The sequence below is a fragment of the Ambystoma mexicanum genome, chromosome 13 (genome assembly GCF_040938575.1).
Source record: "Ambystoma mexicanum isolate Mex_15411 chromosome 13, UKY_AmexF1_1, whole genome shotgun sequence".
In the NCBI taxonomy this organism is placed as follows: domain Eukaryota; kingdom Metazoa; phylum Chordata; class Amphibia; order Caudata; family Ambystomatidae; genus Ambystoma; species Ambystoma mexicanum.
In genome coordinates this window covers 758619053-758645957 of record NC_090938.1, presented here as the reverse complement: position 1 = coordinate 758645957, position 26905 = coordinate 758619053, and the positions used below count along the sequence as shown (strand labels likewise).

The 26905-nt window shown below is 46.1% G+C and overlaps 1 protein-coding gene across 4 annotated transcripts in view; it reads left to right on the top strand.

The window, feature by feature from the left end:
* LOC138520683 (large proline-rich protein BAG6-like) overlaps positions 1 to 26905 on the top strand; it is a 1763116-nt gene that overhangs the window by 1672157 nt on the left and 64054 nt on the right. For all 4 annotated transcript variants that reach the window (XM_069632954.1, XM_069632957.1, XM_069632956.1 and 1 more), the window contains one exon: positions 13267 to 13413. In XM_069632954.1, the coding sequence (XP_069489055.1) occupies positions 13267 to 13413 (147 nt within the window). The remainder of the gene's footprint in view (positions 1 to 13266; positions 13414 to 26905) is intronic.

Here is a 26905-nt window from a genome sequence, read left to right as displayed (position 1 = left end):
GATCGACCTTTTTGCCACCAGGAACAACAAAAAATGCAAGATATTTGCGTCAAGATACCCCGAGCACCAATCGCTGGGAGACGCGTTCTCAGTGGATTGGTCGGGGAAGCTCCTCTACGCCTTCCCACCCATTCCCCTCATGTCGAGGGTACTTCGCAGGGTGAAAGAACAGGATTGTTCCTTGATTCTTATTGCACCCGATTGGGCACGGCAAGTCTGGTACCCGACGCTGAGACATCTATCCTGCAAAACCCCGATTCGTCTCAAATCACATCAATATCTACTGACACAACAGGACCGCAAGGTCCTCCACCACGACCCGAGGAGCCTGTCCCTCAAAGCATGGTTCCTGAGCAGCGTAAACTGATGCACCTAAAGTTACCATCAGAATGCTGGGATATCATCAGGGCCGCTAGAGCCCCGTCCACGCAACTCACCTACACCAGAAAATGGACCAGGTTTTCCAAATGGTGCGAGACCTCTGCGATCGATCCCCTCACGGCCTCGGTTGATCAAATTCTGCTTTACTTGTCGCACCTGGCTAAATCAGGGCTCTCACTGTCCTCTATCAAGGTCCATCTGTCAGCCATAGCGGCCTACACAGTAACCGCGGAGACGCAAGCCTTACTCTCCTTACCAGCGATCAAGATCTTCCTGAAAGGACTGATGCGTACTTATCCGCCTACACCTACACCAGTTCCGGACTGGAGCCTCAACACCCTCTTAACAGCCCTCATGCAACCTCCCTTCGAGCCCATACATAGATGCGATATGAAATTCTTGTCCTGGAAGACATCCTTCCTGGTAGCCATCACATCGGCCAGAAGGATCAGTGAGTTGCAAGCTTTGTCTTCGGAACCTCCGTTTACCTTGTTCCAGAAGGACCGTGTCATCTTAAGGCCTCACCCGAAGTTCCTCCCCAAGGTACTTTCGGAGATGTCGTTCACTGAGCGCATTGTTTTACCAACCTTCTTCCAGAATCACGCTTCGGAAGCGGAAAGGACATTACACTCTCTAGACGTTTCTAGGGTGTTGAAGTTTTACTTGCAAAGAACCAAGGAGTTCCGCTCCTCAAACCGGCTATTCATTTCCTTCTCTGGCCGTACCAAGGGCCAACATATATCCAAACAAAGCCTGGCACGCTGGGTATCGTCCTGCATCACCCACTGTCATCAGTTGAAAGGCGACCCTTTAACTAGACCGCCGTCTGCGCACTCCACCATAGGAAGGGCGGCGTCAACAGCATTCCACGCAGGGGTGGCTTTGAAAGACATATGCAGAGCTGCCACGTGGAGCACTCTGCATACTTTCGCGAAACACTACTGCCTGACTGAAGATACCAACAAAGAAACTGCAGTTGGACAGGCAGTGCTCCGCCATCTCTTTGTATAAGGTAGGACCAGCCTCCTTTCCCACCTTTCCCGAAGTATGTAACCGTTGTGTTGCTGCATGGTAAAGGTTTGATCAGAAATGTGTCTTTTCTGTATTTATGCATATATATATATATAATGGTGGCATGTTTTAACTGCTTGGTATTCTATTCAAGCATCTGAATCTATGAAAGATCCAATGCTGGAGAAGTCTTAGTTACTTACCTGTAACTGTATTTCTCCAGCATTGGTATCTTTCATAGATTCACATGCGCCCGCCCGCTTCCCCTGAGAGGCTGCTTCTATGCTCGGCATCCATCATACTGTAATCTCTACGGTTCAAAATCTGAAGATGGCTGCCGGGGGCGGAGCTTAAGCCCTGCCACCTCATTGGCTGGGGCCATAAAGGACCAAAGTGAGGTGGAGGGACTACATAGTGAAGTGGCTCATAGGCTATAATGGGCTATGTACATGCACTGCTAGGTGGCAGTATATATATATATATATATATATTAAAAAAATATATATATTATTATTATTTAATTTATCACCGAGGATTCCCAGTCTGACGACGGGGAATATTCAAGCAGGTAAGTAACTAAGACTTCCTGCCACTCCTTCGCCTCAATACACACGATCTTATCCAACACCTTCTGCAATTCCTTGGGCAATTCCCTCTTCACAATAAAATAGAAAACTGGTATTCATTGATCCCACGGCCCTCACGTCTCAGCTCTCCACGTCTCTTGCATTTTAAGAATGAATCTAGCTTGGTCCTCATCAACACCCATTGTATACTGCATCAGAGACTGTAAATCGGGGGTATGTGGGAGGGCCCTCCATAATGCGTCCCATATCAGTGCCCTAACTTCATTGAATGGTGCTCCATCATGTGCATCATCTTTCCCCCCTGGTAAACCCCCAGTATCCGGCTTTAACCCACATGTCCCCAGCCTGGTCCCCAGTTACAGCAACCAGCAGGCTATTAAGACTCCCTAGCATCGGGGGCACCTCTGCGGTTTGCTTTTCAAATTCATATATTCACTTGCCCGGCCTCTGCAGTGACTGAGGGAGTGCTTTAATTAAATTATTCTTATCCATTTGTGGCCAGGGCACCCACTATGTCCTCACTGCCCATACTAAACTACCAACCAAAACTTGTTCCAAGCCTACTACTTATACAAGACCACTGCTTTTTATTTCCATAGACCTCCTTTAACTACTGTACTTCTTTGTGGTACCACCTTCCCTCCCCTTCCGAGGAGGGGCTCCCTGCCTTACCTTTGCCTTACCTTATAATGTCTCATCTTAGAATACCAAAACACTCCATTCATAATACAAATTTTAACAACAAATATCCCTGACCTCATCCACGCCACATCGACGACCTCGCCCTCCACATACTCTGACCTTTCACGCTTCCCCATGCATCTGTCCCCTACTTGTTATCGCTTACAAGAGCCAACTCACATGTGCGTGTTCACCGAACTCCTCCTTCACGGGGTTCCTACACTGGCCTGCATTGTCCTCAGAGCCGTGCCCTCTTCAAAGAGCAGAGAGGACTTCTCTTAAAATGGCTCCTACTAAACCACTTGGAACACAGGTTTTTTTGGGACTGGTCGATGTAGGTGGGTGCGGCTCCTTCTGGAGAAGTGGCCTGGAAGCCTCCGCAGGTACGGGGGTTTGCAGGGATCCCGTTGGGTTCACCAATTGAAGGCAAGCCCCTAAACGCTCACACTAGAGAGACTACAACCCGCTAGGGAAGAAAGGCCCAAGTCAATCTTTTAAGGATAACAAGTTTTAATCTCACACACAGATGAGAGCCACAGCAAAGAACTCTGCTGCTAAGAACGTTCTGCCCAAAAGAGGTACAAGCAGAAATGTTTCAAGATACACAGCATCATACGGACACAACAAAATACAGTAAAAACCTGTGTAGCTGACTGAATAGATCCTATACATGTACTACCTTTATCTATAAGGGATGGCAGTCTATTGGTCCCAGCCCAGTCCGACCGTCTTCCATCACGTGTGTGCTGCAAGGCTCATCTTCTTCTCACGTCAAAGGTCAGAAAACAAATTATACTCCTACCATATAAATATTTTATCACTCATCCTGTGCACTTGGCAGGCCTTAAAACGGACACGAAGGAGGTTCTGGGGCACTATAACCTTTAGACACACATTTCACTCACTCCCTCCCAGTCATCCGGCTCCAAGGTCTCTACTCTGATTTTGAACTATAATTTATCCCTCCCAGGACCTCGCAATACAAATCACTCGATTGTCTCTTAACAATGTGCCTTGGTCGTCCTCTTTGAACATTTCAGGACTTGCTACTTCGGGGTTGGTGGTCAAAGGGCACCTGGTGCCCTGGAATTCAGGGATCTTAAGGTTTAGTCAATTATATTGGCTGTAACTCGTGGTCCCCCGGGAATGGGCCGGGTCATGCTTTGGGCAGTATTAGATAACATGCACCCCAGGCTCCCGCCTCTGATTGCGGCCTTGTAGGGCACATTCCTCTTGGGTAAAAAACTTATCTTTGCAACACTGTTAGAACAATGAATAATAGACGTTGTGGCGGTTGGGGTTGTGGGCTGTCTTCATGGGAGCTCGGGCATGGCTGGGGATTTCTGTGGTCTCGTGAATTTGGGCCTTGTGCATGCGATGTCGCGTTTACTGCGCAGGCCTTCCCTTCTGCCTATAATTAGGAATATCTATGCAAAATAGCAATGCTGCTCACACTTTTAGGCTGCATTATGTAGTTACACTATATTTGGTTACATTGAAATGGGGTCATACAGAAATACCAGAATTAAGAGTTGGCCATGTAAAGTTGAATGCTGGGAACCCAAAAGGCGAAGAGAGAGCAGAAGAAGAGGTATTCCCAAGGCTTACCTGCTTGGCAAATTGATGAAGGATGACCTTGACTGATCATTATTAGGTGAGGTGAGAACCTGTAGTGCCTTACTTGGCCTATTAAATTATAGTAATGCATACCCATCTTTAGTGAGAAAATATATCATGAGCGCCCTATCGAGGCTGTATTCGATATATTGTCTGAAAGACGAATGTGGCTGTGCACTGAACAGGGTAGGTAGGGAGAGATGGGACAGACATCTGTCCTCCTGTATGCAATGACAGTCTGGCACCTTCCTATGTGAGTATGGCTTTAGCTCATAGGTGATCAGGTGTTTAAGCCTTCCACAACACCAGGTTATCCATAGCTCTCAACCATTTGGGTCGCGAAGGCGGGTGAAAACACCCGATTTTAGTTTTGACGGGTGAGACGCCCATTGAAATGAATGGGCGTGCTGGAGGCTTGGCGGGTGAGTGAGCTGTTTACAAGGCGGGTGACACCCGCCAAAAGCGTGAGAGTTGAGAGCTATGGGTTATCTTTGTGATCCTAAACGTGTTGGAACAAGTCACAACTGAAAAAAAAGGTGAAATCCCCTTTTATTTTCTCCCTTGGCCTGAAACGGCCAGGAACTACAAACAGGAAAAGCTGGAATGAACCATGGCCACTTTTAGATGTGGGCGCTTTTTTAACTGTAGTTTCCCTGGAAGCAAAGCTCTTTACTGGACTTCCTGGAAGTGCCAGAGGCCTGCTAGGAGCATAATGGGATGGATGTAGTGGTCTGAGAGGTAGGGGTCCTTTTGCGCTGAAGCAAAGATCTTCTAGGAGTTGATCTGCATAATACAGCCTTGTATGTCTTTCTCTACCTGGGCTGCAGTTACTTTGTTCTGTTAAAACAAGGCTGCATGGGGATGCTTGGTCCATAAAGGGTGTGTTGTCTGCTGAATAGCTTACATACAAAGGTCTACATTGGGTGTTGAGGCCCTTTTCATGAACTGATTGCCACCCCCGTGCATTATTTATTTATTTGGGTGTTCTGTCAAGTGCTACCGGTCCCCTCCCCCTTCTGGCTGCTGTGAAACAATATAACATACAAGGACATAACACGTCATGACTAGCGGTGTATAAAACAAAACTGCATCATTTCCCAAATAACAAAATGGAGGGATGACAAAACCAATGTGTATAGGGTCTTTTTTAATAATATACTAGTCAAATAGGCATTTCGAAGGGATTGTGTCCTCCGACGTCTTCCTTATCTTGATAGATTACATCCCAGCTTGCTGGCCTCAGAAATTTTTTCAGTAGAGGGCGCTGCGCATCGACATCCCTCGAGCTGGTGTCCCTTGACACCACCCGTCTCGGCGCCGACGTCATCGTGCGTATAAATAGACTTGTGCAGCGACCGTTGTTCAGTTCCGTTTTTCCACACTTCGTGGGCCTCGGAATCGTGTTGCTCAGTTCTTTCTTCAAGAAGATTCAACTTATTCTTCGAAGATATCATCTTAATTCGATCGCTTCCTCATCCAAACCGTCGACCCCACGGTCTGGCTTCAAAAAGTGTTGTGATTGTGGGGAGAAAATGTCGTTGACAGATCCTCAGAGGATCTGTTTGTGGTGCCTGGGATCGGAGCATCACTGTTCGGAATGCGATGACTGTATGTCCATGACGGTGAAAGCCTTGAAGGAGCGCAAGGGGAAGCTAGAAAGAGGTAAGACTCTTAAAACTTCTACTCCCTCGAAAGTTTCTTCGGCAGAGTCGAGACATTCGTCTCCTCGCCGTCACAGGAAACATTCCCGTTCAAGGTCCCGAAGCGGTTCCCATCAGTCTTCGAGATCAAAACACTCTAAGAAGAGGCGTCGTAGATCTCCCTCTTCTTTGTATTCTTCTGTCTCCCCGGAAAGGGTCACCTGCCCCACCAAACACAGCTCTCCAGCTAAGTGGGAGGAATTCTGTATGAAAATGCTTGGCGTCTTCGAGAAAGCGGCCTCGACCCCCTCGGAGACAGCTAAAGGTGATACCCTGGGTGAAATACCCGAAAAATCAAAACGCCGCGAGTCGTTGCACCCGGAGATAAAAACTACCCGAGAGCGTCATAAACCCATCGAGTAAAGGCAGTAAATCCGCGTCATCGACGCCGTCGTTGAAGGGTCCGTCGACGCATAAATCGGTTGCATCCACACCGTCTTCGACGCCACTGTCGACTCCTATAAAAAAGACAGACCTACAACTGTCACTACATCTCAGACAGTAGAGGTGTCGAGGACTTCGACCATGACCTCGAGGATGCCGTCGACAACTTCGACGACTCCGAGTAGGATTCCGATCCTCTCGAGTACTTCCAGGTTTCTTCAAACTTTTTTGACGCCTTTTTAGGGTTTGTCGAAGCCTTTGACTTCCACGTCGACAACTTCGACATTTTCTGAAACCAATGACAACCAATTTGGCCCCTTCTGTCCTAGAAATGGGTTTTAAACCATATCCTAGGTCTGATTACTTTAGAGCTTTGTCCTCTATATATGAGGAAGGGGAGGATTCTGACCATGAGAGACCTTTTGGTTTACAAAGGACCACAACATCCATACCAGAGGTATTTATCTCTGAAGACAACAGGTTAAAAGATCTTCAAGACTCTTTACATGAGGCAAGTGGTTTAGATACTTCTCCAGAAGTAGAGTTTGCTAAACCAGATCCTGGGGAGCATGCTGAGACCCCTTATAGGGTTCTGATAGAATTCATGGGGTGGTCTACACCTACACCTTCTTTTCAGCAGGATGACCTTACTGACATTTTAGTTAAAGGTCCACAGGAAGATCCTGTTGTTCCTTTTCATACTGCTCTGCAAAGAAAGATCTCTGCTAATTGGGAAACTCCTGAAGTTATCCCTGCAGTTAACAAGAAACTATTTGCCAAATACAGGGTATCTGCTACAGATCCGGAATAGTTGAGCAAACATCCAACTCCAGAGAATTTGGTTGTACAAGCAGCAACTTCATCAAATAGTAGATCTGCATACCCTACTATTCCACAGGACAGGGATGATAAAAGGTTTGATGCTATGTCAAAAAAAGTATTTTCGGCAAGTAGCATGGCGCTTAAATCTATTAACGCCACTTGCACACTTGCAAGATTCAGCCATACACTTTAGGAGTGTGCTTCATCTGCGGCGGACTGTCTCCCAGAAGGAGAGGAAAGGGAAGCATTTTTAAACATCATCAAAGATGGGAAAGATACAATGTGCGAGTCTCTCAAACAGGCATTGATTCTGCTGACAGTATCAGCAGGGCCATGGCGCAAGTCCCACAATCTGCAGATTTGCGTGGTTGCGGAAGTCTGGTTTTGCTTCAGATGTGCAAGCTAGACTTTTGAACATGCCCTTTGACGGCACTTCTTTATTTGGTAAGAAGGCTAATGACAGCCTGGAGAAGTTACAAACATCCAAGGCAGCAACGAAATCTCTTGGGGCTGCAATCCAACAGACTCCGAATTGCCCCTCAGGAACATCCTGGAGGGGTAGGTCCTTTCGCTTTTACTCCGCATTCAGAAAAGGCAGAGGACAGCCAGCCCAAAGGGGACAGAAACGATTCACCCGTGGTGGACGGGTTAAAGGTACAAAAACCGCTGCAGTAGGTGCCACTTTACCCTCTGCATCTGCGTCAGCCGCTTCGAAACCCCTCTGAGGTCTCCCCTCACAAGAAAACAGTAGGGGGCAGGTTAACTCAACATCTGGCAGAATGGCAGGCTATTACGTCAGATGCTTAGGCATTGGAGACAGTTGCCCAAGGTTACTGCCTGCCTTTTATACACACCCCTCAGAGTCATCCACCGGGGAACAACTCTTTGAAGTTTCCAGAACCGCTCCTTCTGCAGGAGATTCTAGACCTGCATAAGGAGCCAGAGAAAGGTGCCATAGAACCGGTACCTGCAGCGGAGAGGAACAAGGGTTGGTATTCCCCCCACTTCCTAGTACCAAAAGAAGGACGGAGGGCTGAGACCCATCTTGGACTTACGAGAATTGAACAAATTCCTCAGGAAGGACAAGTTCAAGATGGTAACTCTTTCTCAGATCCTTCAGGCCCTCCAACTTCAGGACTGGTTGGTATCTCTAGACCTTCAGGATGCTTAGTTCCATGTGCCAATCCATCTCAAACACAGGAAATACCTGAGGTTCGCAATTGGCAACTCTCACTATCAATTTCGAGTTCTGCCATTTGGGCTGACCTCTCACCCGGGGGGTATTCACCAAGCTAATGTCGGTAGTGGCTGCAAGTCTAAGGAGGGAAGGGATCCATGTCTACCCCTACCTGGATGATTGGTTGATCAGAGCAGTATCTTCGGAACAAGCTCAGATCCAGCTAGATTATGTCTGCCACTTCCTTCACAAACTGGGCTTCTCCCTCAATTTAAAGAAGTCACAGATGATACCATCACAGAGACTCCAGTTCATTGGAGCGGTCCTGGACACTTCCCTAGGGAAAGTCTCGCCACCAGAGGTGAGGGCTCAAGATATTTTGCAGATGGTCACCAAGCTTCAAAATGTCCAACGTTTCCAGCCTTCGAATTTTTGAGGTTGCTAGGCCTCATTGCATCCTGCATCTTCCTTATGCCAGAGGCTTGCCTGAGAATGAGATCCCTCCAGTGGGCACTAAGAACCCAATGGTCGCAATTCTCAGGAAGAATGACAGATCTCCTTCAAGTCCCGGACAGAGTGGCTCAAGACCTTCAGTGGTGGGCCTGTTGGGAGAACATTTTGAAAGGAGAACAGTTTTGGCAACCATGGCCGGAGATGAAAGTTGTTACGGAATCCTCACTCACGGGGTGGGGAGCCCATGCCAACGATTTGACCATCAGCAGTCGTTGGTCTCCATCGGAGTCCAGACTACATATCAACCTGTTGGAGCTGAGAGCATTCAGACTAGCGCTGAAGGCTTTTCTGCCATCTGTACAGGAGAAAAATGTCCTAATAATGACGGACGAAACAGTGGCCATGCACTACCTCAACAAAATAGGAGGCGTAGGATCACTGCCACTGTGCAGAGAGGCGATGCAGCTCTAGTTTTGGGCAATTCAAGAAGAAATCTCTCTATCGGCAGTTCAATTAGCTGGAGAGAAGAACTTGACAGCGGACGCTCTGAACAGGCAGAGCACAGTCTCCCACGAGTGGGAGCTAGCTCAGGAAGTCCTTCAAGAGATCTTCGCCCTTTGGGGAACCCCTCAAGTGGATCTGTTCGCCACCAGTATCAACAGGAAGTGCGATCAGTTTTGTTCAAAGGAATTTCCCCCGAGAGGAACTCTAGGGGACGCGTTCGTAGTAGACTGGAGTTTCCACTTCTATACGTGTTTCCTCCAGTCCCTGTCATTCCTCAGATGATCAGGAGGTTGAGAAGATTCCAGAATACTATGATCCTAATTGCCCCGGATTGGGCCAGGAGAACGTGGTACCCAGACCTTCTGGACATGTCCATCTGCCCCCCAATTCATCTTCCGCAAAGAGAGGATCTTCTCTCACAGAAGGGAGGTTAGGTTCTCAACCTTCACGCTTGGTTTCTGAAAGGTTGAGATACAAGGATTGGGACCTCCCGAATGACGTCATGGAGGTGTTGCTTTCAGCTAGAAGGCCAGCAACAAAGACTTTATACCGCTGCGTTTGGAACAGATTTTGCAGCTGGTGTAGAGAAAAGAATATATAACCCCTTTCATGCAGTACACTGATGGGGTTATCTTTTTTGCTCTATTTGGCGAATTCAGGTCTTCAAGTTGGTACTATCAAGGGCTACCTCGCAGCGCTGTCAATCTTTAAGCGCACTGCAGAGGAGCCATCATATTTCAAATTACCCCTAGTAATCCAATTTCTGAAGGGGTTGACTAATGTCTATCCCCCAAAGCAGTTCCAAGTTCCCTTATGGGACTTAAATCTAGTATTACATTTTCTGATGGGTACTCCCTTTGAACCACTCCATTCTTGTTCATTAAGATTTCTCACCCTTAAAACAGTCTTCCTAGTGGCTATAACATCTGCCAGAAAAGTGAGAGAATTACAAGCTCTATCTTGCAAACCTCCTCATACAATTTTTCACAAAGACAAAGTTGTCTTACAAGTGAAGCCTAATTTCCTCTCAAAGGTGGTCTCTGAATTCCACATCACTCAGAAAATAACCTTACCTTCATTCTATCCTCCTCCCCATTCAAGGAATAAGGAAGAGAGGCTACACAGGCTGGATCCAAGGCGTGCCTTGAGTTTTTATATCAACAGACTTGCTAGGATTAGGCAAGCAGACCAACTGTTTATAGGTTATGCAGGACACAAATTAGGATTGCCAATCACAAAACAGACCATTTCAAGATGGATTATTTTAGCCATTCTAGAATGCTACAAATTAGCAGGGACAGAGCACCCTCAACATCTTAAGGCTCTTTCAACCAGGGGTATCGCAGCCTCTTTGGCTCTCCAAAGAGGGATATGATTTGGGACACATGTGCAGCTGCCACATGGTCGTCCGCACATACCTTTACAAAATTCTACAATCTGGATTCCTTCTCTAGCCAGGAGACAAGATTTGGCAAAGCTGTGTTACATTCTGTTCATTCTTATAGGGAAATATTCCAATTTTACTCCCACCTCCTCTTTCACATCACTGCTATGGGAGTCTATCAAGATAAGGAATACGTCGGAGGACACAATCCCTTCGAAGAACAAGTTACTTCTTGCCTTGTAACGTTCTTTCGATGGGATGTTCCTCCGACGTATTCCTTATCGGCCCTCCCATCCATCCCTGCAGTAAAACTTCCCTTGTAGTTGCAGCTTACGCTCTTTCAAGGTCAATAACCAATTTATGCACAGCTAATTTCAAGCTTCAAAACGGAACTGAGCAACGGTCGCTGCGCAAGTCTATTTATACGCACAATGACGTCGGCACCGAGACGAAGGCTGTCGAGGGACACCAGCTCGAGGGACGTCTACGCGCAGCACCCTCTACTGAAAACATTTCCGAGGCCAGCAAGCTGGGATGTAATCTATCAAGATAAGGAATATGTCGGAGGAACATCCCATCAAAAGAACATTACAAGGTAACAAGTAACTTGTTCGTCCTCATTAGTTTATAAGACATTTTCTGTGTTTAAAAGTGTTACGAGCTCAATCAATACTGAGCTTTATTCAGTGTTTATGAATTCAGTGAAGATACCCACGATAGAGAACTACTGGATGATTACACATAAGTAACTTTCGTTCCTCAGACTTGAGTTCAAGTTAAGCATAGATTTATCTGTGTTTAAAGGTGTTCCTCGACCCAGCACATAGTGAGTTAGTCAGTGTTTATAAATTCAGTGAAGATACCCACGATAGAGAACTACTGGATGATTATACATAAGTAACTTTCGTTCCTCAGACTTGAGTTCAAGTTAAGCATAGATTTCTCTGTGTTTAAAGGTGTTACTCGACCCAGCACATAGTGAGTTAGTCAGTGTTCATGAATTCAGTGAAGGGACCCATGCTAGAGAACTACTGTTTGATGACACATAACTAACTTTGCCTTCCTCAGACTTGAGTTCAAAGCGAAGCAGCGATTTCTTTGGAGCTGATTTTGCTCCGTTGCATAACAAATAAAAGGTGTAAAAACCTTGCATAAGGCTTTTATACCTTTCATTACGGCACGCCGCATTTTCATTCATTTGTATGGCGCAGAGGTGGGGCGAAACGCAACTTCAGTTTCCGCTTCTCCCATCCTCTCTGCTATGCAAATACTCCAGCATTTGTGCCTGCATGCATTTTCATGCGGGCACAAATGCTGGGGGCTTCTATGGATCGTGCTGGCTTTTTGCACCATCAAAAAGCAGGCAGACTCTATAGAGATCCATTGTAAACGCTGCATGCCATGTTTACATAGCAGGCAGCGTTTACTTCATTTGCAGGGCGAAGTGCAAAAGCGCAGGGCAAAAGGAGGCGTAGATGCTTGTACGTCGCCCTTTGACCTGTACTTTTCCACTTTGCCGTGCAATTTACGAATTTTGGCGGCAGGCAGCTGTTTACGTTGCAGTGTTAACTTAAAGTCTCCCCGCCACCAAATTACAGGCTCAAAGAAAATGAGCTCTGCTATGTTTACGATCCAGCACATAGTGAGGGTTATTTAGTGCTTATGAATTAAGTGAAGAGGCCCATGATGGAGGATGTCTGTAGGATTAAGTAACTTTTCCTTCCCCGGACTTGAGAGCAAAGTTACTTGTGCACATTACCAGGAGAAGCTGTAGTCATAAAAAACCCTCTGTGACCTTGACAGGAGCTACTGTAGTGTCTGCTTTTCTTTACTTGAAACAAATACTTACTCCCTTCCGCACGTCTCAGTGTTCTACTATTGTCACTCTTGACCGACATCTATGATATATTCACTTTAATAAGTAGACTGTTGTGCCATCAATGAATGCTGCGGCTGGTGTTCAATCTGGTGATAAATGTGTATCTAGATGAGAAATATAGGGTGTGATTTGGTGAAATGTTCTGTACTGCTATGCCAATCTGCAGTGCATCTTGGGAGCTTAGGTTTACGTTTGCAGAGCAAGAAGCCAGGGTGTTCTGAGGTTCTATGTCGTATGTAGCACAGAAAAAGCACACAATTCAAATAATAAATCATCAAAGTCACTCTTAAGAACAACCCTGGCTTCTTTCTTTTAACTTTTAAAAGGAAGGCTACACCTGTCATGATGAATCTTCAACTGCCAAACTGTTATAACTTGACCATCAGCTAGAGGATTTAGCTAAAAATAGAGGCGCAATGAAACATGGGGACAACAAGTGCCCTGACATTCCCTTCCCCTTGTCCTATCCAGATCCCGCTTGCTTTGAAGTCTTTGATCTTCCGGGATCAGCCTATACACTAAAGACTGCAGGGGTCATACTGGGTAGGGCAGCGTAGGGGTTCAAGAGACCTGTATTGTCATCTTTGTAGAATTAACCTTTCTGCTTCCAACTATAAGTTCACCATCTGTCAATCTATGTGTTTCCTTCTTCACATTTCTTAATGCTGTAAATGTTGATGTTTCAGTTCTTTCCAGCTGATGGCATGCCAATCTTGCTCTCTGAAGCTGTAAGCAGGGCCGCAGATGTACTCGGCATAACACCACTGACGAATTGGGAGTGTTTCAAGAAGGACCTGGAGGAACTGGCCATTGAGGACAGCTACAAGAAACAGGTACTTTGGTGTGGAGAGATATCTCGTTGGGCCTGTGGAATACCTTCTGACAGTGTCGAAGGTATTCTTAAAACTTGCAATGGCTATCCTTAAAAGCCACTGATACCTTGTATCACCTGCACTGTGCTCATTTACGTTGCAAGCACTGTCATGTCACTAAGAAGCAAACTCCTAGGAGCTAAAACAGACAGTGTCCAGCCCATGCGTCCGTTACTTTTGGGTCTTTTTCTGTTTGTGCCCATATAGCAGGGCAGATCACTATTTTCTTATATTCATATTTTAAGTCTGTTTCAGAATTGTTGATAGATAATACTGCTATTACCCGTATGTCCTGCCCCCTTTCCTCCAGATTTTGGCCCTCATTACACCCCCGGCGCTAAACCATGGCGCTATTAGCACCATGGTTGGTGCCGGTGTTGTAACAAGTCCGCCATGGTGGAATGGGGAAATACCGCCCCATTCCAAGGTTTGCGGGGCTGTATTTCCCCATTTCACCATGGCCCTTCCCCATTCCCATTTTCGCCCATAGGGCTCAATGGGACTGGGGAAGGCGCTAAGTATGGTACCTCAAATTGCGGTACCGTAATTAGCACCGAGGTCCCTTTGCGGCACCCTACTTTAACGGATGGTAAAACCAGCCGTTAAGGTCGGGTCCCGCAAAGGGACCTCGTAATCAGGCGTTAAGGGTTTAACGGCGCCAACACCTTTTACGGCGCCATTAAACCCTTAACGCCAGGGTCGTAATGACCCCCTTTATTTATTTATTGTTTATTTATACAGGGCTTATACACAAGTGAAGTGCTTCAAACCTATTCAAGGCGGGAAGGGAGCAAGGGAATACAGCAGTCATTCTTAGGCCTTGAAGTTTCCGAATGATCTAACAAAAAGTAACTAGCGTACTAGGCCTGATGGCATTTCTCCTAGCACAAGTGCATGAAGTGTTTCAGGCGCAACCAAACTAGGGAGGGAAGACAAAGGGCAGACAAGACAGAACTAACTAGTCCTAGTAAATTCGGGTTATGCAAGTGTACAGTTAGACGTGCGAGGGAGGACGGGTGTAAGTGTGCCCAGTCAAGCAATGCCCTGGGTTAAGTTCAGAGAGGTTACACCTCTCATGGAGGGAGTGCTGCAAGTGCAGTAGTCTGAACATAGGGCAGAGGCCCGGAGGCAAGTGCAAAGAGTGGTGGGAGAGCCTGGGACCTGTGAGGCTCTGAAGGTGAACCAGGTGACCAGTCAATAAAAACTGAACAGAGTTAGGAAGGGAAGCAGTAGTGAGGCAGGGGAGAAAAAGAGAGGAAGTTAGCAGAGGAGAGGGAGAGTGAAGGAGGAAGCAAAGAGGAAGGTATTGAGGAGTTTCCAGAACTTAAGGAGCTCCGGCTCAAGGCGGAGAGAGGCTGGGAGGCTGTTCGAGAGGGAGGCACCTGCAGAGGATAAATATCTCCCACCAAGTCTCTGCTTAGAAAAACAGCATATAAGATATAAGGTATGTCGTCCCAACAAGGATAGGACCGGAACATTTTGCACAGCAAAATCCTCAAATTTGGATATGGCAATGCTGGGGATAGACGCAAAGTCTCGGGCAGCCAGATGTTCCCATACTCATTGCACACCCTGGCTTTACCCACCAGTCCTTTTATCTGTAGTGTTGGGGGGCTTAGTGAATTTTGTTCTCACTTCTTTATTTTTGCTTAATTCTCTCTTTTGCCGATGACCGCAGCTTTTTCCTTGCGCTTTTGTTGTGTCGAAAGGCCAAGGGTTTTCAGAGTTCAACTGGTATGCGTGCCACTTTACATGGGCCAAGCCTCACGCACTCCATTAACAGTGTTTTGGCCCAGACCATATTTAGGAACTTCTTGTGTCTCGTGATGTGGTTTTTTAGGCTGCTTTCTGCATGTTTTCAGAGTGGAAGAGCATTTTTTAAGCACCCTTCCTGCTGTAATAAAAGACTTTTGTAGAATTCAACAGGTAAGTTTGTTGGCTCCAGTTTTTGCTTTAGCACTGGGGTAACATGTTTCTGCACGTTCCAACTGGTGGGAGTGAGGGACGTAGCAACTGACTGCTGCGCTTCTGTGGCAAAGGCTGAGTCTCATTGTTTTGGGGCTAATACCAGTGTCTTTGGCATGCAGCATCTTCGCAGAGTACCAGCGGAAACCTCAGTGTGACACACAAGTGCTCAAAGGACACCAGGACAATTGGTAATAGCTGGACTCGCCCATGGATTCTTTGGGGTGTACTGCTGGGAAATCCCCTAAAGCTTCCCTTTCTTCTGTTACTGGAGTGAGACTGCAGATCCCTAAAGGCCACCAGTAACCCCACACTCTTAGGGCATTCTGTTGTTCTGCGTCTGACAGTGGTTTCGAAGATAGGTCCAATGACAGTGCTCCAGCCTTTACATACAGTAATTCACCCCTTATGCATTCAGGCCCAGACGTTTAGGAAGCAGCATGTGCCAATGAATCCCCAATTTCTATCTATATATTGTCCTCCTTATCTTCGTAATCATGCCAATCAAGATTAGTGCTCCCTAAGCTATTATATTACTTAATTAATTTTCCAGTCATACTAGTTCATTCCTTCTTTGATACACTGTGAAAGATGGTGACGCAGCTCCTTTGGCACCCACTTGCAGTACGCATGAAACCCATAGACATGATCAAGCTTTCCTCAATGGGTGATCGACAAATCCCAGATTTTGAATTGTATTCCCTTGCAGCCCAAATCATCTTTATCTCCTATTGGGGTGTAGATGTTGAGCCACCTCTGCATGGTAAAGTTGAACAGAAGGCAGCGGGTAAAATGAATTTAAGAGCTGCCACAATAACTATATGATATCAAGATCCCTTCCCCTTTAACCCTTGCGCGTCCGACTGAAGGGTAGGCCACCAAAAGTGACGTTTAATCAAGTCAAGAGTAGTCTGAATGCCTCGATGTCCCGCTGCACGGGTGTCATGACACATCCGGAGAACCTCTAATTGTAATGGGTACGTAGGAATCAATACTTGGCCTTCATGAAAATACAATCCCTGATCTCTGGTTAGATGGTAAGAAGTCGCTAATCCTTCACACATTTGACTTTGATTTGAGGTGTCAGATTTAAGGGCTTGGAGAAAATCGAAAATGATGGAAACAAATGGAGCTTGGGGAAACATTTTTTCAGAACAGAATCTAGTAGTATGAGGATTCTTACGGGATAAAGCATCCGCTCGTAGGTTCTGATTCCCTGGTAAAAAGGTGAACTCAATCCGATATGGGAGAAAGAAATGTGCCCATCTTGCTTGTCTGCTATTGGTGGTTTGAGCCTGCTGAAGTACTTTAAGGTTTTGATGGTCCGTACGTACCACTACTGGGAAGGGAGAACCTAATAGGAGATGTCTCCATTCTTCAAAGGCTTTCTTTATAGCCAGAAGCTCCTTTTCAAGTACTGAATAATTTTCTTCGGAAAGAGTGAATGTCTTCAAAAGATAGGCTACGGGTCTTTCGTCACCAGTACTTGATTGTTGCAAAAGGACCGCCCCTAGCGCATGATGAGAAGCGTCAGTTTCTACAATAAATGGACGAGTCTGATCTGGAGTGACCAAGATAGATGCAGAGGTAAAGAGGCCTTTCAAGGTATCAAATGCCCTTCATCCCACTTGAAATGGACGCCCTTCTTGAGTAACCTTGTTATGGGTAAGGCAGTCTCTGAATAACAAGGAATAAACTTTCAATAAAAGTTTGCAAATCCTAGAAATCGTTGGATCTCTTTAACCGATGTGGGGGATGGCCAATCTAGAACGGCTGAAACGTTCCTCTGGTCCATAGAGATACCGTGAGCTGATAGAACGAATCCCAGGTAGGTGATCTGTGCTTGATGAAACTGACATTTTTCGGCCTTAAAAAACAGTTGATTAGTCTGAAGGCGCTCCAAGACGATGTTTACGTGATGAATATGATCCTCCTCATTTGCAGAGAAAACTAGTATATCATCCAAATAGATGATTACAAAATGAAGAAGAATGTCGGAGAATAAATGATCCATAAACTTTTGGAAAACAGCAGGTGCATTTACCAGTCCAAAAGGCATCACCTGATACTGAAAGTGTCCAAAAGGTGTGCGAAAAGCTGTTTTCCATTCGTCTCCGGGGGCGATTCGGATCAGATGGTAAGCTCCGCGAAGATCTAGTTTGGTGTAAAGTGCTGCTCCTTGAACCGCTTCTAGGATATCTTTAATCAGTGGCATCGGGTACTTATCTGGGATGGGGATCTTATTGAGTCCCCGATAGTCTATGCAAGGACGTAACTCCTCTGAGTCTTTCTTTGGGATAAAAAAGAGAGAGGCCCCAGCTGGAGATTTGGACTCAGTAATTAACCCATTCTGTAGATTAGAATGAAGATACTCCTTGAGAGCTGCTTTTCCTTTTTGAGACAGGACATACATCCATCCGAATGGAAGAGGCTGATCAGGGAGCAGGGTGATGTGGCAATCATCCCGGCAATGAGGTGGTAAAAAGGGAAAAAGGGGTTTTGAAAAAACTTTGTGGTACTGTTGATGACATTCAGGCACTGTCTTTAACTGATTAATAGAAGAAGTTGTGGGAGTATTGGAAATTTCCGATGGAACTTGAATTCCGACCGCCTCTTGAGATATACAATGGGCTAAACAATACTCCAAACCCAAAAAAAAAGTCCCTGCTGTCCAATTTATAAACGGGTTATGAGTGCGTAACCAAGGGAGTCCCAAGATGACAGGAAAGTGAGCAGCCTTTATCAGATCGAAAGTCAAACTCTCCTTATGTGAGGCAATCAGACAAGTCACAGGACTGGTATGTTCTCTACTAGGTCCAGAGATTAAAAGGGCTGCCATCTACACCTTGTATTGGAGTGGAGCAAGATTTAAGAGTCCTTGCAATGCCATTTGTAGCTGCCCAATGGTCATCCAAAAAGTTTCCCGCCGCCCCACAGTCGAATAAAGCTGGGATATTTTGGATTAAACGATCTGGAAGGCTAAAGGTCAAGGCTATTGCAATCATGGATTGGTTGAAGACAGGCTGTTCAGGAGACAATCCTAAAATATGTGGGGAACTCTGAATAGATGTCCCTACCGTGGTTCCCTCTACGGCAGGGTTTTGGCGTTTCCCGCCGTCTGAGGTTTGGTTCTGCGCGGAGGAACAATCGGGCAATCACGCAATATGTGAGAAGAAGAGCCACAATACATACAAAGCCCCAGGGTGGTCCTTCGTTCTCTTTCGGTATTTGTTAAAGGACCCTTGACAGATCCAATCTGCATAGGTTCCTCACCCGTAGGGGCTTTGAGAATACTGGGCAGAGAATCAGAATGGGTACGGATTCCCTTTGGCTTCTTCTTTTCATGCGCCCTTTCTTGAAGTGGTAGTCTATTTGCATGGTGAGGGTTATCATTTCGGCCAAATTGGCCGGTCGAGGAACTTTGGAAACCTCGTCCTTCAATTCCTCAGAGAGTCCTCGGCGAAACAACGTTAAGAGACCATCATCTGGCTATCCAACCTCTGAGGACAACTGTTTAAACTGGGTGATATAAACAAGAAGGTCTTTGTTTCCCTGGCGGAGATCAAGAAGCTTCTCTTATGTAGTAACCGAAATTTCCTGGCGACTAAGCACAGATCTCAGACTGTTTACAAATGCTGGGTAGGAATCTAATACAGCGTTACCTGACGTAACTAAAGGGGTAGCCCAAGCTAGGGCAGGACCAGATAGATGCGAGATCAAAAATCCCACCTTATTGGGAAGAATCTGGGTTTAAATGTGAATTGCACGGTGCAGCTATCCAAAAATTCCTTGAGTTTATGAGGATCCCCATCAAACCTGCCCATACTCAATGAAATTGGGGGAGTCTCGGAAAAGGCTTGGGTCACCTGTTGCCTTAATTGAGCATTATCCTGCTTGATAGCTTGCATTTCTAGTGACACAGACTGCATAGCGGCCATCAATTGTTGCATTTGCTGCTCCATGATATTGCCACCCGATCTTGTCAGCTATTTTCTGGGCGTCGCTTACTGTAACAGTTATAACTCCGTTGAGGTTAGTACCTCTCGGTATTGTATTACCAAATCCCAAAAAGGATATTTTAGAAGTAGAAACACTAACCTGATCGGATGCCAACGTGTTCGGAGCAGCAACAGCAGAAGAGAAGAATCACCCCGGAATCCCTGTTCCCCCCTAGTACCGAACTTAAAAGAATCAGTGAGGGGAAACACGAACCCCAGGGAAACCCTCTGGGGAATAAAACCCTGGAGATTTCGAATCAGTCTTCTTGTAAGGAAAGAAACCGGACGTCAGGATCGGTTGTCCCTCAGGATGGCCCTTCTCTATGTGGCGAAGTGGAAAGAGACCTACAGAACGAGAATAACAGGTAAGTATAAGAAGAGCAGAATTAATGGTAAATTGATGAGGAAAGTGTGAAACTAACTTTGGATATGACTGGAGTTAGAGCCTTCCACTGGGTCTTCCCGGGCAGTTGAAGGAGTAGTAGTCCAAAGAGGAGTGTAACAACTGACAAAGGAAGAATGGTAAGTATGGTTCTAAACAAAGAAAAGATAGACCAAATGTAGGAATCGGACTTACTTCCGCTAGGCGGACTTGCTGACTAGAGCGGAATATCAAATGGAGGGCCCCGCTTGAAGGGACGAGGGAATTCCCTGGACTGATCGAAGGAGAGGAAATGAGCAGGCCGAGACGAGATACAATTCAATAACAAAAAGGGACGTTAGTGAGAAAAAGAGAGTTGGATAATTATCGATAGAATAGGGTTCGAGGTTCTGAATCTTAGCGAATTTACGGAGCATCACATTCAGCAGAAACGACGCGTTGGAGCGCAGTTCCAGGTTCCTTAAGAGGGATCAGATGACTGATCACTTGTTCCTGACGGCAACATGAAACAACTAGACTGCAGGCATAGGATTCTCTTGCTATATCGGAGTTTCCTCGAATCATAGCCCCACACAGGGACCAATGACGCCTAAGCTGCCATCGGCGAAATGGTGTAACACCCTTCGCTTAAACCACCTGCCACTAGATAACGCTGGTAGGATGCCCATCTAATAGGGTTATATAAGAGAGTGTTCCCTAATGCGAAACTCCACTAAAGACCATCTTATAGTAAAAAGCTATAGATTACATTATAAAAATACAATGGGGTCTGTTGGCTCCTTGCTGGCGCAGTGAACATGCTAAATAGCATGTTTCACTGCAGCTTTTCCTGACGCCCAGGCACCACGCTTATTCTGAAGTGGGCAAGGGCGTCAGTGCACTGTCTGCAATCCACCTCTTTCTCAGAGACGATTGCAAGTCTCTGCAGCATTTTCGTTAAATAGCATGAAAATCGTAATTTTACAAAGTGCTACCGAGAACACCTGTTGGCACCAGTACGCGCCCTCCTTCAATTCTGGAAACCACTGCACTGCTGTAAGAATGCCTGTCCCCCCCGCCTCCCTACCCTTCCAATCACTCCCCTGGCAGGCAAGTACCAACCCCACATTCACATTTCAATATCCTAAAATTGAATGTAGGCGCTAAAAAAGAAATGCTTTAAGTCACCGGGCACAGGTTAGGTGCACATAAGGCAGCACCTATCTCTACTTTGTTCTGCATGAGTTCAGTGCCATTTGTCATCCACAGCACTACATTTTGAATATTACCGTGCCCTTCTGGTGTAATTCCTCCATAATAGCGAAACTGCAACAAGCGTACCGCCACCAAGGAGGTGCCGTATTTCTACGATAATTGTCTCGCTAATGTGGAGGACTGATACCAGAATAACCACACTAAATTGCTGTTGGGTGTTCTGACCCACGTTTGGACTATTATGCTACAACATTTGGTGCTGTGGGCTTAGGAAATCCAAGATGGCCGAAAAAGCCCACATGTGCGCCAGAATCTATGAAAACCGCACAGTTTGTGGGCACACCAAAATGGTCGCCTGACTTGCCACCCCCCGGTGCGGGTGTGCTGGGTCAGAAGAGCCATGAGTGAAATGGGATGCCAAAGAGAAAAACAGCAGTGCCTGTTCGCTAGAAAGCACTTTAAAAATCACCCTTTGTTTCTCTGAAGGCAAGCTCAGAATGCCCATTTCAAACATTGCAGAATATCCAACAATCTCACTGAACACCAGCAGACATTTGACAGAATAAAGTCTTGTGGGCATACAAAATCTGGAAAGAGGATGAGCCTAAAATAATGTTCATAGCAAAACTGGCTGAGCTGTGGATTTCAGCAGTTTAAGTAAATTTGGACTGAAAGACACTAAAAATCTAAATGTTTAAAAGAAATTAGTGACCTACTTTTGAGTGTCACATAGGTTGCAATTGTTTAAATGTCATAGTTTTAAACTTAGAATCAGCATTCTAGCTGCATGCGTAAAAATTGGAAGTTTGATTTGGACAGGAAAACTGGCAGCCAAAGAGACATTTAGCTGAGGCCTGGCTTAAAAAGAGAGGGAATTTTGCCCACCAGCTACCCCCGACAGGAGTTGAGACTTGCACAACAGCTGTGTTCCCAGGCCTAGCTGCCTTTTGCTGTTCCCACCAAAAGGGATATGACACTTCTCTGATTGAATTACCTGGGCTCTGCAGGAAATTGAACAAAGCCCTGTCCTGACTCAGGCAAATGTTTTATTGGGGTGGGGGGGGTCGTAAAAGTGGCTTCCTCCTGGAAGGAAAGGGGAGGAGCACTGCCTGTGAGAGCAAGCTGGCTTGGCAGAACTGGAAAAAACAGAAATTCAACCTTGTGCTAGGGGGAAACCACACCCCTTTGGGGCCAGAACATAAATCTAAAAAGATGAATCATTCATAGAGCGGACTTGTGAAAATTTTATAAGTGATATCATTATTCTTGTGATTTTTCTGTGCACATTTGAAGACGTGTTAGGACCCGGTGGTATGTTCAGGGGGGTTTTTAGCGGAAAAGAGGATATTACTCTAAATGTATGTATCTTAAAAATCTGACAATCCACCACCTAATGCCCACATGCTTTGCGAACATTTGTGGAAATGCGGGGACAAATCCTATATTGGTAACCCGACCAAAAAGTGAAATATGTTGCCATTTTTGAACCCAAGCTCCTAGAAACGACAGAATTGGAACAGGGGCTAACATCAGTAAATGCATGATGTGTGTATGCAATGCCAAACAACTGTCTATCGGGGAAGTATGTATTTGGATCAGATATAGATTGTGTGTAAAGTTGACAGGGGTGGGTTCTCTGTATCATAAACAGACCTCATCATGATGACACTTCATTTCATTCCCCCAATCAAGGGGAAGAGGAGGAAGTGGCCAATGACAAGTGGAGAGGGGTAGGGCCTAGAAAGCTAGCCTCTCCACCCACTTTCAAAACACATAAAAGCAGACAGTCAGGACAGATAGAGACATTATTTTATTTTTGTATTTTTAAAGCGCTCACACAGCCCGCGGGCATCGAGGCGCTGTTACAGGAATTGTTTCAGTTGCGCAATTGTGTAAGCGCGGACCCGGGGATCGAACCTGTGTTGCTCTGTGTCATCTTGCTTCTAAGGCGCACACGTTGCCGCTGAGCTATCCTCCAGGGACTATTCCATTCTATTCCATCTGCTGCGGGACGCTCTGCCAGGAAAATCCATACTTTACCTCCATCAACCTCCAGAGAGCCAACACAGAGACTTCAATCTATCCACCTTCAGAGACCAAGACTTTACTTCAGAATTTGTAGCAGAGAGGTCAACTACAAGCTAAATCCCTCTTTAGCAGGCCTCAAATCATTGCAACTATTCACAGCCAGGCGAGCTGTTTGAATTCTTTGCAAGAACTCTTGCCATTTGCCAGAAAGAAGTGTTGTATCCAGAGAGAGACCAGCTGAACCGCAGACTGCTGTATCCGGACCCACAGACCTGATCAGAACCAGAGACCCAGACCAGACCATCAGAGTAGAGCTGACCCAGACGCTGTGTGCAGAGACCGTCCGTGGCGAGTGAAGAAAACCCGCTGACCAGATCGTGACAAGGCCCAGTCCTTCTAAAAATTAGGAGTGAGTATCCGCCAAAACTGTGCAATCTCTTAGTTAAAATAATCTAATGCAAGCTATTTTAACTTGAGTAGAACTGTCTCCTAGAGATCCTGTCACCTGTCATTCTTAAGCTGCGAGCTGTCATATGTAAATCCAAAGTTGCACGCTGTCACTTGTCATTTTGAGTTGTTTTAAATCCGAAAATCTACCTTTACTAAATCGTTCATAACTCCGTTTGGGTTAGGAACGAAATTTAACTTTCATCTGGAAGCTGAGATCCTAGGCTGTCCTAGGACCCCAAAACGCTAGTGCTACTCCTTGTAGTTCCTCTGTAATCGCGCCCGGCGCACTCGGAAAAATCTGCTGCGATTTGACATTTTGCCGCGAATTGAAAGGTTAGCTCACGTGTAAAAATCTGCAGCTGCTTGCCTTCCGTTGCAAAAATTTGTTTGCAACCTGACAACCATTCATAGAGCATTGCTAAAGTGATCCTGAACTCATTCAAAGTATCTATCACTCACCCTGAACCTCTAGAGGGAATTAAAAGAATTTTAGCATATTTTTCACTTCCTTGCAAACCACATTCAAAGCATTTTGGGTCTGTGTTTAAAACTCCAACCTGTTTTCCTCTAAGCTTGCTGGGGGGGAACTGAATTTCATATTGTATTGATTGCATTCCTGAGAACTGTGTGCTCTCCTTTCCATATCCTTATATTGCATAAAGGGGGGAGTGAATTTTCAAAGAAAAGTGATTACATTGTCTTTTAGTGAAGTCCTATCAAGTCGATTTCTGTGCTGCATTCTTTTTCATCTGTGCAATTAATTGAAACCATAAAGCATTCTCTGATACTTTATTCCCCTGTTCCTAGTCATATGTCACCAGAACTATGCTATTGTAGGATTGCTTATTGCTGATTACTGCTCATATGCCTAAGTGTGCTATCAATTATTAATGTATTATCAAAGTGTGATATATCTATAAATTGTTAATTTCTCAAATAAATCTTTTAAATTTGCAAAACAAACCTACTTCTTGACTCAGTGGGGTCAGGGGGATTCTAAGAGAGGGGTGTTATACAGGGGTAGTCATCCAGAATTTATGAACTGGGCATAAAGATATATCAATAAGGGTTTCATTCAGTATTCTAGACTAGGCGTTGACTTAGCTGTAGTGTTGAATTGAATCCTCTTACAAATTGGGGGCTCGAGCCGGATGTTTGGGTTAGATCTATCACTTGTGCAGATTAATACAGTGTGCCAGCTGACCAGATACACATATCCGGTCGGATCACCACGCTGTGTTACGCTGTAAAGCACTCCTCAAAGGAACGCTCTAAGGAAAAGGTCTGTTTTGCAAAAATAAAATACAAACTTCTGTAAGTCAGGAAGGAACTCAAATTCCAGAATGACGACCTTGGTAGATATGAAAATAGCCAGAGAACACTTCTTACATAAGCTATTTGTGAGAGGTGAGTGAACTCATCAGGACCAAACGGTCTGTTTGCAGGCAATCGCGCAACAGGTCACTGAAACAGGGTCAGATATATGGGGAGATCAGGGTCCCCTACATGTGGCCCTGAGTGAACTATATATGGCCCCTAAGGCCAAGGATGAGCACCACAAGATTGCCAGGGTAGCGGCATATTTATATTTACATATGGGAGCCATGCAGGACAAATGTGCTGAAGGCCAAGATCTGGCGAGTAGGCAACTGCTGGCATTACAGAAGGCCCAATCTGATCTGGACTCTTCTGAGCAGAGGCTGCACAGAAGCCAGGAGTCAGAAAATGAGAGTAGACAGTACATCATTAAAATAAAGAAGGATATGGATATACTGCAACAGGAAAAGACAGACCAGGATACCAGAATTCTGGCCTTGCAGAAGGAACGCCAAGACAGTTTGGACTCCCTACTGCAGAGCCAGAAAAAGCTGGAGCAACAGATCAATTTCAACAGGACATGCACAGAGCAGGTAGCCACCCTGCAAATCCAACTAGACAGAGAGAAAGAGGATAGCAATAAACTGATCCTGAAAGACCTGGATACCCAGGCAGAGTTTGATCAGGAGCGCCAGAAAGCTGGTGCCTTCCAAAGGCAAAGGGACGACCTGACGGCACAGATGCAGACTCTTAGTGAGGAAAGGGACACCTTAGGCCAGGAAGTCTGCCACTTAAAAAGAAAAATGGAAGAAAATCACCTGGCCCACCAGGGACTGGGTGACCTCCAAAAAGAACACCAGGACTTGCTAGAGCACACCAGGAGGGTGGAGGAGGCTCTGGCAAGACAGGAGCAGGCCAGTAGGGATGGGACTCAGGAGGTAACCCTTCTGCAGCAAAGACTGGCCCAGTGCTCCAGGACCAATCAGGAAACGCAGAGAGAGAATGAGGCTCTCTGCCAGCACAATGATAGGCTCCAACAACAGGTAGCGATGCAGGAGAGACTGATAGAGTCTAGTAAGGCCTTAACGGAGGAACTGAAGGCGAAGGCTCTTGCATTGCAACAGGGAGCAGGGGCGGATAGAGACCAGGTTCGCTGGGAAAGGGAAACTCCTGAGCATAACCGCAGGAGCCCTAGTACCAGAGGCCTTTATCTCTCTCAGTCCCTGGACTCTGCCACCCCCATGTCCCCTGGCACACATGAGCACCGGGCCACAGGGATGGCAGATTACTATCCAGCCAGAAGCATGGGGCTCATAGGCCAGTACCTCCCAGGAATGGATGGGCGGGCATCCGGGTATGGGCACCCAAGCACAGTGCAATTTAGTGGGGAACCCCAGGAGAATAGGCCCATTAAGGGCATCCTGAAAACTTCTGCCCAGTTAGGTCAGTGGGGGGGGTACCCATCAAATCCTGGCAGCAAGGAGGAATCTGAAGACTCCTCTGAACGGCGCAGGACACAGGAGACCAGGTCCCCACATTCTGCCAGCCAATCCCAGGCTCGCAGAATCCGGGAAAACCTGGAAGATCAGACAGGAACCTCTGGGAGCAGTGCCTCTGAGTCAGAGGATGAATGGACCAGGGTTACCGAACCAAAAAGGCTAATAAGGCAAAAAGGGCCTTGCTTAAGGACCCATTGAAGCAAATAAAGGCAATAAGGAGTGTCATCACGCCTTATCACAAGAACGCCAAGTATTCTGTTTGGGAACACTTGGAGCTTTACGAGCAAATGATGGAGACTTTCCATTTGAAGGACAGCCAAAGCTGTATTCAATATGTAAAGTGGACCTTATCACCAGAATACTCCAGTTTCTTTGCGGGGCTGGAGGACCAAAATCATTTAAGATGGTTCACCTATAAGGCGGCCATCTTGAAACATTTTTCTATTCACAGAAATCCTCAAGAGGCTCGCAAGGCAGCCTACAATTTGCAATGTGGGGAGGATCAGGCCCCACAAGAATTCGTGCAAGAACTGAAACGTGCCTTTGCGCAGACCACCAGAAGGGTGCGCACAGACAGCAGAGAATTTGTCAATACATTTTTCCATGCCTTGCCCAAATAT